General features: G+C 39.3%; 1 protein-coding gene across 1 annotated transcript in view; it reads left to right on the top strand.

The window, feature by feature from the left end:
* The window catches only part of CFAP47 (cilia and flagella associated protein 47), a 369,488-nt gene that overhangs the window by 143,412 nt on the left and 208,655 nt on the right, over window positions 1–17,421 (top strand). The window contains exons 34-36 of the mRNA XM_051827003.2: window positions 2,699–2,796; window positions 3,076–3,192; window positions 15,012–15,146. Coding sequence (XP_051682963.2) covers window positions 2,699–2,796; window positions 3,076–3,192; window positions 15,012–15,146 — 350 coding nt within the window. The remainder of the gene's footprint in view (window positions 1–2,698; window positions 2,797–3,075; window positions 3,193–15,011; window positions 15,147–17,421) is intronic.

The raw sequence follows: 17,421 nt of genomic DNA on the forward strand, positions 1-17,421 counted from the left end.
CTAGATCTGGTGGCAGGTGGAGCAACTGGGATTCAAACGCACACCTCAGCAGTGGCTTAACTCACTGCTGCACAACACCTGCCCTGCGATGTGCATTTCAAATCATTGCATTGATTGTATTGTGCCTTAAATCACACATAAAGTTATTCTTACATTTTATCAGTACAAAATACTTTGAAAAATATCATGTGGAGTGTTGTTAGTTGAAAATTCCTAGTCATCTGGGTTTGTTAGACTGATTTTATGATAATATACTCTAGAAAGGGTCCATATTGTAGCATCTCAGATGAATAAATATTTAGCACTTTCTGTGGAGTATCCAGGGCATCACTAGTTCCAGAGAAAACATCATCTGCAGGCCATACAAAATTATGAACTTAAAAATTAGCCTGCTGTCGATCTATTGAATTTTGAGTCCTGCCTATGATTTTCTTGGAAGGACCAGACCATGGACTGGACAACCCGTGGGCTGGATGTTCCCATCCCTTCAAGTAAACAGTGTATCTCCAATCCCTTCTACCTGCTTAACCTACAGGTGAAGGTGAAATTGGAGATGACCCCCTAAAATTAACACCAAAATGTGGCCCCTTAAAGTTCCCTAGAAGTGCTATCTGGGGTGCCACATGTGCTACGGGAATTTGGGGTGCCATACGATTTCACCACATGCTTATTAATAAATCCCCACTATTAATAAGCCTGAGAGGGTTCTTGCCTAATATTTAGAGAAGAATTCTAAATACCGGCACAGATAAACGAGGCAGCATGGTACACTTTAAACTTTTATTTAGTGTGAAAGATGCATAGGAGAGTGAGAGAGAAAGGTAAATCTGGGTTCATACCGAGCACCAGGAACCAGCCACGTGGAGGAGCATCTTGGCCAGGAAGCCTAGGGCAGGTGGCCCTAAGGCTACGCGCCCTGGAGGCTCATGGCTACAGGAAGCCCCCTCCTGGCAAGAGGCCAGGGAAGAAGAGAAGGGGCGGGACACACTGAGTCCCAGGCTTTTAACCCACTTCCAAGGGGAGTGATTAATTAACCTGATTGGCTGGTGGGAACCCAGGTGCAGCCAGGTAGGGGGATGAGGTCACACAGGGGCGTGGTAAAGGCGTGGTCTTCCAGCTCACAAACCTAATGGATTTTAACATGTATGCCTGTCTACTTGAAAGGAATCTCTGCAGCAAATAGGGAAATCAGAATAAGTCTGATGCCTTTTGGGTCTCCTTATCTGTGCATGTTGATTATTGTTGATCAAATATTTGACCTCAAATTATTCAACAAAATAAGAATTCTGAAATAGTTAAATTTCTTCTTTATTACTAAGTGGTAGTGTATTTTCGAAGGGGTTCATGTAGAAATAAAGGGAACATCTTGAAATTTCTTTTTCTTTTTTTCTTTCTTTTTTTTTTTATTGTTGTTGTTGGTAAGAACAGTCTAGTTCAAGAATCCAGCATCCTGGGGAAAGAGAGATCTCTTGATCCAAAATGTGCTCTTTCAGCCCAAGAAGTCCAGGGCACCAGCCAGGTGCAGGCTCTTGACAATGGAGCTCAGTATGAGTGGGGTGGGGTGGAGGCTCCTTTGTTAGCTGGGTCAAGAGTCTGCCATTCCAGACCACCTCCCCTCCGGAGACTCCTGAAATTCTTCTTATGTAAATGTTACTATTCACCATACTAGGCCCAGGTAATTCACAATATCAGTAGCTGGTTTTTGTTATATAAAAATAAGAAGGGAAAGGAAAGGAAGATGCCTTTATTATGGCTACAAATTCCTAACTGTCAATTGTTCCATTCTGTATCTATGGACTCCATTCTAGCTACTTCTTGCTGATTGGGGGAGAAGAGGGGATTTGGGGAATGGAAAATTTTGACCTGGTGAAAGACATCTTCCTTGGTTTCCCCCTCTATGTGAGAGCAAAGTCAAATTTGCAAAGTTTCCATATACATGACATAATGCTTGAAATTTCTTCTACAGCCTTAAAGATATATTTCATAGCAATAAGCTCTTGAGGTTTGCATTTTATTTTATATCCAAAATAGCATGATTTTGTTTTCTAAGCAGAGGAAAAATATTTCATTATTGCTGAAATTTCAATGAGAAATGAAATTTCAATGAGTCGTGGGATTCTTGGGTTTGCACAAGAAAGAATTCAGGCATGACACAGAGAGCAAAATAGCAGTTTTACTGGGGATAGGGCATCCATTAGAATGAAAAGGACGAAGAATGAGCGCCCAGGCACTCAGATTGGGGGAAAGCGAGGTTACCTGGTTACATGGAGAGAATACACCTGGCAGGCCAGAAGGGTGGCTCAGCAGAGAGCTGAGAGGGCTGAGCAGGAAATCTTTGTTTAGATTCTGAGATTTTAAGGGAGTCTCTCTTTACCGCACTCCCTTCTCCTCCAGGACAGAGGGTAATAAGAAAAAATTCTTTCCCAAGTTTGTTATCAGACAGGGGAGTCTTCCCCCTTGGGTGGCCTGCCTTGGAGAAGAATGTCAAGGTTTTATTGCTCAGTGTTATCAGGCCAGGACACCCATTTGGTGCAGAGGAGAGAGCTTTCCCGTGGGGGAGGGGCTGGGACCACCTGGGAGTGCCGGTGCTGGGCTTCTGCAGATACAAGTTTCTCAGGCCCCTCTCACACACACACAGAGGCTAATTTCTAACTGCCTACCTAACAGTTATATTTAGTCTCTCTCTCTTTCTCAACAGGTACTATTCCCTCTGAGAGATGGATAATAAATTTTGACAGTGATCTTTCAGATGGCCTTGTTTTTGCAGCACAGTTGGCAACCTATTGCCCATTTTTGGTAAGAGTATTTTTATGCATACTGGTCTCTCATTTTGGAGAATTTAGTGATTAAAATTTGAAATGTATCTTCTGTAAATGGATACTTTTGAATGCCTTAATCTTAAGTGGACACTTCTTAAATAGGTGGCTAGCATTGTCTTTTTCCCCCTGCATTTCAGTTGTGCTATTCTGTTTCTTACACATGTTAACATAAGATTCTTTGCTAAATTACAGTGAACACTTTTAAAGCAATAGAATTGGTTCCATTACTTAAAGATTTTATTGGTGTCTATTCCAGATTGAGCCCCATCTTGTAAATATGTACACACAGCCAAAAACTCCTGAACAGTATCTGCACAATTGCCTGATTGTTATGAACAGTATTCGTGAAATTAGCTTTGACATGGAAATACAGGTAAGTGCCTTTCTATTAGAAATATTAGAATTTTGAGAAGAGACTCTAAGAAAGCCTGGTTTAGAAGAATAAAACTTATTTTTTTAAATAATTATTTTATTTATTTGAAAGACAGAGTTACAGAGAGAGGTAGAGACAGAGAGAGAGGTCTTCCATCGCTAGTTCACTCCCCAGATGGCCACAATGGCTGGAGCTGCACCAATCCATCTGAAGCCAGGAGCCAGGAGCTTCTTCCAGGTCTCCCACATGGGTGCAGGGGCCCAAGGACTTGGGTCATCTCTCCTGATTTCCCAGGCCATAGCAGAGAGCTGGATCAGAAGAGGAGCAGCTGGGACTAGAACCGGCGCCCATATGGGATGGCAGCGCTTCAGGCCAGGGCTTTAACCCGCTGCGCCACAGCGCCGGCCCAAAGAATAAAACTTATAATTCACTTCAATTCAATAATTTATTGAACCTTTTCCATGAGAGATACTGGATAGATCCTATAGGGGTACAGATATAGTTAAACTACATTCATGCATTTAATGGTATTACAGAGGTAATCATGACAAGTATGCTTAGAAAAGCTGATGCAGAGGGGGCGGAGCCAAGATGGCGGAATAGTGAGGGCGCACACTGATAGTCTGGGAAAATGTAGTTTAATAAAAGAGGAGTTACGGTAGCCTCAGAAAAAAGAACCAGGAAAATATTGCAGAGGAAACTCTTCTGGATCGAGTGGCTGTGAATCAGAGGACCTACTGGGAGAACAAGGTCGCCCACCGCATGGAAGCCGAGCCGCGGGAGCCGCAGGTGCCGCGGGAGCCGCAGGGTCTGCGCGCCAGTGCAGGAAGGGGAGTACATGTCAGACACCAGCGGGGAGAATTGGGACGTCCAGGGCTCCGAGTCCACACATTGGCGCTGGAAGGGGAGGTGAGCTCAATAACCCGAGACATTGGTGGGGAAACGGGGGTCAGAATCTAGAGGGGGGACGGAAAGTGCAGCAGACTCACTACCGGAAAGAAGGAAAAAAAAAAGCTTGGGGGTTTCTCGCTCCCCCAACCTTGCAAAGGTTGCAAGGGTGCAAGGCTTGAAGAATTCGCAAGAGACAAAGAGCAGGCCCCCTCTCTGGATTTACATATCAACAGGGGAGAGCTAAGGAACTGAGTCACTACAATTCAGTAGTCTAGGCAACCCAGTGGGAGTCCAGAGGAGCCTACACAGACTCTTTGGGTAGAAGCCAGAGACTGGAAGCTAAATACCATCAATTCTGCACAGCCGTGCCATGCGGTATTACTTACCCCCTGAATAAATAAAATAAATAAATAAATAAAAAGAGAGAGATTTACCACGCATAACCTGAGGGTGTCACCTTTGCACACCCGTAACCAGGAAGAACCAAGCAGAGCTCTCAGGCCACACCCATGTCAAGCCCCCAAGGCTCCTCCAACAGCAGGCAGTCCACTTAACACGGACATAGTATAAAATAAAAAAAAAATTAAAAAAAAACACACAGTGACGAAAGAAGAATTAACTATGCCAAGCAACAAACACAGAAATCCAGGGAACAAGATCAACGATGACACTATGATGCCTCCAAATAAACAAAACACCCCTAACCAAGATTATGAAGATGATGACATAGAAGAAATGCAAGATACGGATTTCAAAAAATTTATGATAAGAACATTTAGAAGTTTTCAAAAGCAAATCCTTGAACTACAGAAATCCTTATTGGACAGGATTGAAAATCTCTCTCGTGAAAATGAAATTTTAAGGAAGAATCAAAATGAAACTCAGAAACTAGTAGAACAGGAAAGTGTGATAGTGAAGAGAAATCAAAATGAAATGAAGAGCTCAATAGATCAAATGACAAACACATTAGAAAGCCTTAAAAACAGAATGGGTGAAGCAGAAGAGAGAATATCGGACTTAGAAGATAGAGCACAGGAAAACATACAGTCAAACCAAAGAAAAGAAGAGGAAATTAGAAATCTAAAAAATATTGTTGGGAATCTACAGGATACTATTAAAAAAACCAACATTCGGTTTCTAGGAGTTCCTGAAGGCATGGAGAGAGAGAAAGGATTAGAAGGCCTTTTTAGTGAGATACTAGCAGAGAACTTTCCAGGTTTGGAGAAGGACAGAGACATCCTAGTACAGGAAGCTCATAGAACCCCCAATAAACATGACCAAAAGAGATCCTCACCACGACACGTGGTAATTAAACTTACCACAGTGAAACATAAAGAAAAGATCCTAAAATGTGCAAGAGAGAAACGTCAGATTACTCTCAGAGGATCTCCAATCAGACTCACAGCAGACTTCTCATCAGAAACACTACAGGCTAGGAGGGAATGGCGAGACATAGCACAGGTGCTAAGAGAGAAAAATTGCCAGCCCAGAATATTATATCCTGCCAAGCTCTCATTTGTGAATGAAGGTGAAATAAAGACCTTTCATAGCAAACAGAAATTGAAAGACTTTGTGGCCACTCGTCCGGCCCTGCAAAAGATACTTAAAGATGTGCTACACTCAGAAACACAGAAACACGGCCATCAATATGAAAGAAGGGAAAGGAAGAACACCTACCAGTAAAAGAGCATGGGAAGCTCAAAGCATATACTAGAAAATATCTCCGGGAAAATGGCAGGGCAAAGTCACTACGTATCAATAGTCACATTGAACATTAATGGTCTGAATTCTTCAGTTAAAAGACACCGTTTGGCTGACTGGCTCACAGAACACAACCCAACTATTTGTTGCCTACAAGAAACACATCTCTCTAACAAAGAGGCATGCAGACTGAAAGTGAAAGGTTGGAAAAAGATATTCCATGCCAACAGAAACCAAAAAAAAGCAGGTGTAGCCATATTAATATCAGACAAAATAAACTTTAATACAAAAACTGTTAAGAGAGACAAAGAGGGACACTATATAATGATTAAGGGTTCAATTCAACAGGAAGATGTAACAATTATAAATGTATATGCACCTAATTACAGGGCACCGGTCTATTTAAAAGATATGTTAAGGGACTTAAAGGGAGATTTAGATTCCAATACAATAGTACTGGGGGACTTCAATACTCCACTCTCAGAAATAGACAGATCATCCGGACAGAAGATCAACAAGGAAACAGCAGATTTAATTGACACTATTGCCCAAATGGATCTAACAGATATCTACAGAACTTTCAACCCTACATCTACAGACTTCACATTCTTCCCAGCAGTGCATGGAACCTTCTCTAGGATTGATCACATACTAGGCCATAAAGCAAGTCTCAGCAAATTTAAAAGAATTAGAATCATACCATGCAGCTTCTCAGACCACAGTGGAATGAAGCTGGAAATTAGCAACTCAGGAAACCCCAGAAAGTATGCAAACACATGGAGACTGAACAACATGCTCCTGAATGAACACTGGGTCATTCAAGAAATCAAAAGACAAATCAGAAACTTTCTGGAAGTAAATGAAGACAACAACACAACATATCAAAACTTATGGGATACAGCAAAAGCAGTATTGAGAGGCAAATTTATAGCAATAGGTGCCTATATCAAGAAATTGGAAAGGTACCAAATAAATGAGCTTTCAGCGCATCTCAAGGACCTAGAAAAACTGCAGCAAACCAAACCCAAATCTAGTAGGAGAAGAGAAATAATTAAAACCAGAGAAGAAATTAACAGGATTGAATCCAAAAAAAAACACTACAAAAAATCAGCCAAGCAAGAAGCTGGTTTTTTGAAAAAATAAACAAAATTGACACCCCATTGGCCCAACTAACTAAAAAAAGAAAAGACCCAAATCAATAAAATCAGAGATGAAAAAGGAAACGTAACAACAGACACCACAGAAATAAAAAGAATCATCAGAAATTACTACAAGGACTTGTATGCCAGCAAACAGGAAAATGTATCAGAAATGGATAGATTCCTGGACACATGCAATCTACCAAAATTGAACCATGAAGACATAGAAAACCTAAATAGACCCATAACTGAAACAGAAATTGAAACAGTAATAAAGGCCCTCCCAACAAAGAAAAGCCCAGGACCAGATGGATTCACTGCTGAATTCTACCAGATGAAAACTCTAAGCAAATTGGGTATAGAAGGAACATTCCTCAATATAATCAAAGCAATTTATAAAAAACCCACAGCCAGCATCCTATTGAATGGGGAAAAGTTGGAAGCATTTCCACTGAGATCTGGCACCAGGCAGGGATGCCCACTCTCACCACTTCTATTTAACATAGTTCTGGAAGTTTTAGCCAGAGCCATCAGACAAGAAAAAGAAATCAAAGGAATACAAATTGAGAAGGAAGAAGTCAAACTATCCCTCTTTGCAGACGATATGATTCTTTACTTAGACGACCCAAAGAACTCTACTAAGAGACTATTGGAACTCATAGAGGAGTTTGGTAAAGTGGCAGGATATAAAATCAATGCACAAAAATCAACAGCCTTTGTATACACAAGCAACACCATGACTGAGAAAGAACTGCTAAGATCAATCCCATTCACAATAGCTACAAAAACAATCAAATACCTTGGAATAAACTTAACCAAGGACGTTAAAGATCTCTACGATGAGAATTACAAAATCTTAAAGAAAGAAATAGAAGAGGATACCAAAAAATGGAAAAATCTTCCATGCTCATGGATTGGAAGAATCAACATCATCAAAATGTCCATTCTCCCAAAAGCAATTTATAGATTCAATGCAATCCCAATCAAGATACCAAAGACATTCTTCGCAGATCTAGAAAAAATGATGCTGAAATTCATATGGAGGCACAAGAGACCTCGAATAGCTAAAGCAATCTTGTACAACAAAAACAAAACCGGAGGCATCTCAATACCAGATTTCAGGACATACTACAGGGCAGTTGTAATCAAAACAGCATGGTACTGGTACAGAAACAGATGGATAGACCAATGGAACAGAATTGAAACAGCAGAAATCAACCCAAACATCTACAGCCAACTTATATTTGACCAAGGATCTAAAACCAATTCCTGGAGGAAGGACAGTCTATTCAATAAATGGTGCTGGGAAAACTGGATTTCCACGTGCAGAAGCATGAAGCAAGACCCCTACCTTACACCTTACACAAAAATCCACTCAACGTGGATTAAAGACCTAAATCTACGTCCTGACACCATCAAGTTATTAGAGAACATTGGAGAAACCCTTCAAGATATTGGCACAGGCAAAGAATTTCTGGAAAAGACCCGGGAGGCACAGGCACAATTCACAATAGCCAAGACCTGGAACCAACCTAAATGCCCATCAACGGTAGACTGGATAAAGAAATTATGGGATATGTATTCTTTAGAATACTATACCGCAGTAAGAAACAACGAAATCCAGTCATTTGCAACAAAATGGAGGAATCTGGAACACATCATGCTGAGTGAAGTAAGCCAGTCCCAGAGGGACAAATACCATATGTTCTCCCTGATCGGTGACAACTGACTGAACACCAAAAAGGAAACCTCCTGAAGTGAAATGGACACTATGAGAAATGGTGACTTGATCAGCATAGCCGTGACTGTTAATGAACAACTTAATACATTATCCCTCTTAGTAGTTTTTTGTCTGTTCTACTTAATATGACTGGTTTAATTCTGTAATTATCACACAGTTATTCTTAAGTGTTGAAAATTAACTGAAATGTGATCCCTGTTAAACATAAGAGTGGGAATAAGAGAGGGAAGAGATGTATAATTTGGGACATGCTCAAGCTGACTTGCCCCAAATGGTAGAGTTAGAAACATACCAGGGGATTCCAATTCAATCCCATCAAGGTGGCATGTTCCAATGCCATCTCACTATTCCAAGTGACCAATTTCAGTTCACAATTGATCATAATGAAAGCACTAAGAGTCAAAGGGAGCACATAAACAAGTCTAGTACCTGCTAACACTAACCGATATAATAAATAAAGGGGAGAGTGATCCAACATGGGAAGTGAGATACTCAGCAGACTCATAGAATGGCGGATGTACTAAATAGCACTCTGGCCTCAGAATCAGCCCTAAAGCCATTCGGATCTGGCTGAAAACCCCATGAGAGTATTTCAGGCATGGAAAGTCAAGACACTCTGGCAAAAAGATATCTGTGAGTGAGATCCCAGTGGAAAGAACAGGTCTTCAAAGAAGGAGGTGCCTTTCTCTGAAGGGAGGAGAGAACCTCCACTTTGACTATGACCTTGTCTAAACAAGATAAGAGTCGGAGAACTCAGAGGGCTTCCATAGCCTTGGAAACTCATGACTGGAGCATAGGGAGATTACTGATGCCATAGACAGGAGTGTCAATTTGTAAAGTCAACAACAGGAGTCACTGTGCACTTACTCCTCATGTAGGATCTCTGTCCTTAATGTGCTGTACATTGAGATTTAATGCTATAATGAGTACTCAAACAGTATATTTCACTTTGTGTTTCTATGGGGGTGCAAACTGTTGAAATCTTTACTTAATGCATACTAAACTGATCTTCTGTAAAAAAAAAAAAAAAAGAAAAAAGAAATTATCAATTCCCAACTTGACGCTCGCTGGGATTAAACATGACAATAGGTCTGCTCTGATTTCATCATCATTTAAAAAAATCATCTATTATTTTTCACTTTATGTTTCTGTGTGGGAACAAACTGTTGAAATCCTTTCTTAATGTATACTAAGCTGATCTTCTGTATATTAAGATAATCGAAAATGAATCTTGATGTGAATGGAAGGGGAGAGGGAGTGGGAAAGGGGAGGGTTGCGGGTGGGAGGGACGGTATGGGGGGGAAGCCATTGTAATGCATAAGTCGTACTTTGGAAATTTATGTTCATTAAATAAAAGTTAAAAAAAAAAGAAAAGCTGATGCAAGGTAGGTCATGAAGGCCACAACACATATAGAAACAATGTACTCTGATACCGAAAGGGATAAGAAGTCACTTTAATTAGGAAAGCAGACAACATTATGTAGTGGGATATGTAGTATTTAAACTGGCTTTTGAGAGTTTGGTAGGGGTTCACACAAAACTTAAAATACCTTTGTTTAAAAAATACAGTTCATCACACACTGTGATTTTTCTCCTTTGATTTATGATTTCCTTGGTTAAGAGAATATGTCAAAAATTCATGAAAAGTGAGAATTATCTTTTAATTACACTTTCCATAAACTTTTTGAAGCACTCTTGAAATCATTTACTTTTATTTTAAAATTATTATTCTAATATTAATATCTCAAGGGTCCTTTTCACCTATTTAGATAAGAATTCCAAATATCAACTGTTTTGTAAATGAAACAGATAACATGGTACAGTTTAGAATTTAGAGAGTGAGAGAAATACACAGGAAGGTTAGGGCTTTATTAAAGGGAGAAAGGGGGTTCAGAAACTTAAACCAGGGGTTGCATACCAGGTTTTTCCAGGGAGTAGACCAGAGGCTACTACTAGGGAGAGAGAGCACGTGGGCAGGAGAGCAGCTTTGCAGGCTGAGCAGCCGAGCAGGCATCAGAGGCGGCCAAAGGTCATCCACGCCAAGAGGCATGGGGGTGAGGAAGGGCCCCATGCAGGCGTTCACAGGCTGGAACCACGTGCACAGGAAAAACCAAGCAGGCAGGGATGATGCAAAACTGCATGGCACTTGGGCAAACAGCCGTGGAGCAGCCAAGAAGCTGTATACTCAGAGGCACAGAAGAGTAACATGGTCCCTGCATGCTCCAGGCTTTTTATTCACTTGCAAAAGGGGAGTAGTTACTAGTCTGATTGGCAGGTAAGCATATGCAGGTGGGATCACTTAGGGGTGTGAGATCATGCAGTGGGCAGGGAGGGGGCATGGTCTCCAGCTCAGGAATCTAATTTCATCCTATCTGCCTGCCCATATCACTCTCCTATTGTTGTTTCAAAACGTTTATTTTGAGGCTAGCGCTCGTCACATAAGAGCACAGGTTTGCGTCCCAACTACTCACTCCACTTCCAATCCAGCTCCCTGCTAATGCACTGGGAAAAGCAGCAGAGGATGGCCATTTAGGGAGTAAAACAAGAGATGGAAGATCTCTTTCTCTCTCTCTCTAACTCTGCCTTTCCATTATGTACATAAATTTTTAAATTTTAGATTTTTAACTTTTAAAGTTTTTATTTTAGGTTTTTAAGTGTGAATTTTAAATAAATTTTAAAATTTTATTTTTAAAACAATGTTTAGGCCAGAGTGCTGTTTAGGACAGGATCAGCCCTTAAGGCATTCGGATCTGGCTGAAGAGCCCATGAGAGTATTTTAAGCATGGAAAGCCAAGACACTCTGGCAAAAACAAACAAACAAACAAACAAACAAAACAAAACCGAAACACCTAAATGAAGGATCTCTGTGAGTGAGATCCCAGTAGAAAGAATGGGCCATCAAAGAAGGAGGTACCTTTCTCTGAAGGGAGGAGAGAACTTCCACTTTGACCATGGCCTTGTCTAAATATGATCAGAGTTGGTGAACTCAGGGGGCTTCCATAGCCTTGGCAGCTCATGACAAGAGCCGAGGGAGATTACTGAGGCCATAAACAAGAGTGTCAATTTGTTAAGTCAACAACAGGAGTCACTGTGCACTTACTCCTTATGTAGGATATTTGTCCTTAATGTGTTGTTCAATGTGAATTAATGCTATAACTAGTACTAAAACAGTATTTTATACTTTATGTTCTGTGTGGGTACAAACTGTTGAAATCTTTACTTAATATATACTAAATTGATCTTCTGTATATAAAGATTATTGAAAATGAATCTTGGTGTCAATGGAATGGGAGAGGGAGCAGGAGTCGGGAGGGTTGTGGGTGGGAGGGAAATTATGGGGGGAAAGCCATTGTAATCCATAAGCTGTACTTTGGAAATTTATATTTCTAAATAAAAGTTTTAAAAAAATGTTTATTTTAATAAGTAGTCAAAAATGCCCTGAATATTAAGTATTCCCTAGATAAAAATGTAGGCTTGTCCAAGTTTTCATGAATACAGAACTTGATAGTTAACATAGCAAGTAATTAAAAAGTTTTTGACAGGCACTTGAAATGCCATAACATTTTATCAGTCCATATTGCTTAATCACATTAAATGGCAATTTTTAAAATAGAACTTTTAAATTTACTCATCCATAGTGAATAAATGCTGATGTTTTTACAGTCCACATTTGAGTCCTGTGAAATTGAACCTGAACTTATTTATTAACATTTAAGTTTCTTCTTTACTATGGCCTTCGGTGCAACTGGAAAGCCATCTGAATAAGTTACTGTGCCACTGTTATGTCCTGACGTAGAACGCTGCCAGCAGCAATATCTAGTTATTACAGGTTCTTTTCACAACATAATTTTTACTTAAAAATGTTGTGGTAATTATTTGGCCTCAGCATAGAGGACATGCTTTATTATTCAAGCAAATATGGATATGAAAATAAATGTAATAAGCATTTGTGGATGTTGTACCACACATAATTCAATGAGCAGTGATGGGAGATAAGGGAGAATAGATAATCTGGCTTTGCTCCCAAGAATTTTTGTTTCCTTTTTGTTTTTCTCACCTAGAAAAATTACAGCCTTCAATAACATAATTCATAAGTAAAAGCAGTTTAAAAATAAGAAAATTCAATATTTTACATAAGATGAAGAAAGACTGTAAAAGATTCTAGCAATGGATATTCAGGGGGTTTTTGTTTTGTGCCTTAATAAAGTTATCAGATTCTCTTTTGCTCAGTCATTCTCAACCCATGGACTTTGTTGTAGGCATGTACAGTAACAACCCCAAAGCTCATAGTGAATTCCTCATATAACACTTTTCTTAAACTGTCTTCTCCTGGGCTAGAGCAGTAAGCTCCCTCCTTACTCTGCCGTCTCAGAACTGCCAAGGAATTGAATATAGTTTACCAGATTTCTGCTCCTGTGTTTTTCCCGAATGGTTTTTTTTTTGTATACCTCCCTATCTTTTGTTAAACCAATAGGACAGTACTATCTTTGGGAAGATAAAGGACCAATACAGGGGCCAGTGCCATAACGCAGTAGGTTAATCCTCTGCCTGTGATGCTGGCATCCCATATGGGTGCCGGTTCTAGTCCGGGCTGCTCCATTTCCAATCCAGCTCTCTGCAATGGCCTGGGAAAGCAGTAGAAAATGGCCCAAATCCTTGGGCCCCTGTACCCGCATGGGAGACCGGGAGGAAACACCTGGCTCCTGGCTTCAGATTGGCACAGCTCTGGCCATTGCGGCCATCTGGGGAGTGAAGCAGCGGAAGGAAGACCTTTCTCTCTGTCTCTCCTTCTCACTGTCTGTAAATCTACCTTTCAATTAAATAAATAAAATCTTTAAAAAAAAAAAGGACCAATACAATTGAATTTTTTTTTATTTAGATCTTTATAGAAATGTAATGATTATGTATTTGTATGGAACTTCACCTGACTATCTCATTTTAAAGAAACCCAAATTATTTTAACATTTGCCTTTAATTTTTTTATTCAAAAATTTTTAACACATAGATTATAATTGTACATATTTATGTCATGTTTCAATATAAACTTTTGGATTTTTAAGCCTGGGATTTATTGAAGTGTAATTGCTTTAGGTTATTTTCACTCAAATATATCATAAGAAAAAGAAAGGATGCTCTTTTTTTGGTGTGGTATTTTAGGTTAATGTCTTATAAAATATACTTTTCCATTAAGATAAACATAGTTGAATTTACTAAACTGCTAAATTTTTATCCTGTATTTTTTCAAAGATGATATTTTGAAATAATCTTTGTATTGTTACCTGTATCTCTTTACATCATGGGCACTAAAATAGCATTCAAAATACTTTTTGACCTGAGCTCAGGTTATTCTGCCACTAATACTTCCTTTTTGTGCAACAAATGCATCTCTCCTGTACTCTTTGCATCACACCATACATTTGTTCGTCATACATATGGCCCATCAGGGATGTCTTTTTCACTTTGAAATTTAGTATCTTAGAATTCAAAGGTGATGGTGGAAATTAAACTTAGTATTTTATTTCTCTTGTCTTAAGTCATTTTTCTTTTCCTATAATTTATGATACTTTAAATCAAGGTGGGAAGTAGACCACTGGGCTAGAGATTAAGATACTGGTTACAATGCTCATGTTCCACATCTTAGTTCCTGAGTCCTTACTGACCTCCAGCTCCTGACCCCAGCTTCCTGCTAATGAGGTTCCTGGGAGGCAGAGTGGTGGCTCAAGTAATTGGCTTCCTGACAACTACGTGGGGTACCTGAGTTGCATTTCTGACTCCAGTCCTGGCCCAGCTGCTGCCATTGCAGGCATTTGGGGAGTGAACCAACAGATAGGAATGCGCTCTCTCTCTCTTTCTCTCTCTCTCTTTCTCTCTTTCTCTTTCTCTTTCTCTTCTCTTTCTCTTTCTCTTTCTCTTTCTCTTTCTCTTTCTCTTTCTCTTTCTCTTTCTCTTTCTCTTTCTCTTTCTCTTTCTCTCCCCATTCCTCTCTCTGTCTCTCCTTGCCTCTCTGCTTTCTCAAATAAAAAAAAACATCAAACATTGTATCTTTGTCATTTTAGCCAGTATTTCTAGTCTATAGTATTTTTTATGCTCTAGCTTTTGTTGAAACTTTGGAGCTGTAAGGTCAGTGTTCCACTTAGTACATGTCTAATTTATCTTTTAACTCATGAAGCTCTTATGATTCAGAGAAATATTCTGTTTGATATATCTCCATTTCATTGTCATTGTCAATTGGAAACATTTAAAAAATTCTTTGAATTAGTTCAATAATTGGTGTAATATGCTTTTATTCTTTTTAATGTGTTTTACCTATATATCATCTAATAATATTTCTCTTTTTTTGGAACTAGGCCACTGACATCCATGATCCAAATCCAATCCTGATGCTGATGTTTTGTGTCCACATGTATGAAAGGCTCCCTTCATACCTCCCCAAGAAGGTGATATCCTTTCAATGTACTCTACATGACACTGTGCTAGCTCGGGTAAGGATATATTTGGGGCCAAAATATACATAGAGTTAAACACACAAGAGAGGCTTTCGATATTTCTTTTTCAGGGATCAACATTGTGGCGTAGCCGGTTAAACCAGCACCTGTGATGCCAACATCCCTTATGAGCACTGATTTGAGTACCGGCTGCTCCAGCTCCCTGCTAACATGCCTGAGAAAGCTGTAGAAAATGGCCCAAGTGCTTGAGTCCCTGCACCCCATGCGGGAGACCCAGATGAAGCTCCTGGCTCCTGACTTCATCCTGGCCTACCCCTGGCTATTGTGGCCATTTGGGTAGTGAACCAGTGGATAGAAGATCTCTCTCTCTCTCTCTCTCTCTGTCTCTCTGTCTCTCTCTGTTTTTGTATCTCTCTCTGTAACTCTGTCTTTTAAACAAATAAATGTTTAAAAAGAAAAGAAGTGTTTCTTTTCCATTCCAAAATTTATGACAAGGCTCTAGAAGATATAATTGTATTAAAATTGAATAAGCCTTCATTAAATGTTGCTTCTTCTGGGTCAAATGTCTAGAAGAGTGAAAGGGATAATATTTGTTTAGTTATCACCCCTTGCAATGAAATGATGACTCCTTCTTTCTCATTATCATTTTATATAGAATAACATTACTCTCTGTGAAAGATAACTTACCACTTTAGTAAAATTCATATTTATTCCTTTTCCTAAGGATATTTTATGTATTTCCCCTATATTTTATAGAGGGAGATGATTTTAGTTTTTTTGGTAAATTTTATTTGGTAAACTTTACCTTTGGGGAGTGAACCAGCAGATAGGAAAGCTTTCTCTCTCTCCTTCCTTCCCTCCCCCCCCCATCTCCCTCTCTGTCTCTCCTTGCCTCTCTGATTCCTTTCTCAAATAAAAAAACATCAAACATGGTATCTTTGTCATTTTAGCAAGTATTTCTAGTGTATTCTTTACTGTTCTAGCTTTTGTTGAAACTTTGGAGTTGTAAAATGACAGAGGTAGAGACAGAGAGAAAGGTCTTCCTTTCGCTGGTTCACTCCCAAATGGCTCAGCTGATCCAAAGCCAGGTGCCAGGAGCTTCTTCCAGCTCTCCCACATGGGTGCAGGGGCCCAAGGACTTGGGTCATCTCCTACGCTTTCCCAGGCCATAGCAGAGAGCTGGATCAGGAGTGGAGCAGATGGGACATGAACCTGGGCCAATATGGGATGCAAGTGCCACGGATGGAGGCCTAGCCTACTGTGTGACAGCGCCAGCCCCTTAGTTATATTTTTGATGCAAAATTTTTATGTATTTGGTCTTCAAATGATATGTCCTGATAATCTTTGACTTGTAACTGTAACCTCTTTGAGAAGGTAGCTGTCTAGCCTCTATCATTGTTTGAGTTGATGGTTGCTAAGCATTTGGCTAAAAATCAAGAAATGCTCAAATTCTTGTCTCAAAGTGGCTAAATTTATGAAAAGGAGAGCTTCTTCTAATATTTTTTAGAAAATATTGAGAAGCAGTCCCTTTAATTTTATTTCTTCCCTCTTTTTTTTTTTTTAGAAACAGAGATCTAACACTGTGAAGAGTTTTTTCAAGTGTTTACTATAATTATCTGTAAAGATATTCAAAGGTTTTGTGTACTAACTAGTCTTGAGGTATAGTTATATCAGAGAGAATCTTTGACTTAGAAATAAAATTTCTGGAGAATTAGAAGTGTTTTGCTTAAGCCTGCAGGATATAGTAGTCTCAATTCGATTAATCAGTCATATAATATAATGAAATATTATTACAGTTCTCTAATTCTTTAGACATGTTTGGCTTTCTTTATACCACTTTTTCCTCATTTTTATAGCAGTTAACATTAATACTAGCCAATGTTTAAACATAAACTTTAAGTATGATGTTGAAAACAAATGAAAATGTATTTTGGGTGAAACATGATTTCTTTCCTCATTTATATCTTAACAGAAAACTGTGTTGATGTCTTAAGATCATAGATACAGATACAGCTTTTATATTTTTCATAGATGTAAGATAAATTTTGAAGGAAAAACAATAATTAACTATAAACTCAATATAAAACTTAAATTATAGCCATCTTCGGCTTCCTTTAAGAAAATCACTGATTTGGAAATTACTGAGAATCTTTGACAGAGGTTAGCCCTGTGGATCAACACCAAAAATGGTTGTGTCTAAGTCACAGTATCTCATTCTCTCTTTTTTTTTTTTTTTTATTTTTGACAGGCAGAGTGGACAGTGAGAGAGGGAGACAGAGAGAGAAAGGTCTTCCTTTGCCGTTGGTTCACC

This window comes from Oryctolagus cuniculus, chromosome X (genome assembly GCF_964237555.1).
Source record: "Oryctolagus cuniculus chromosome X, mOryCun1.1, whole genome shotgun sequence".
NCBI lineage: Eukaryota > Metazoa > Chordata > Mammalia > Lagomorpha > Leporidae > Oryctolagus > Oryctolagus cuniculus.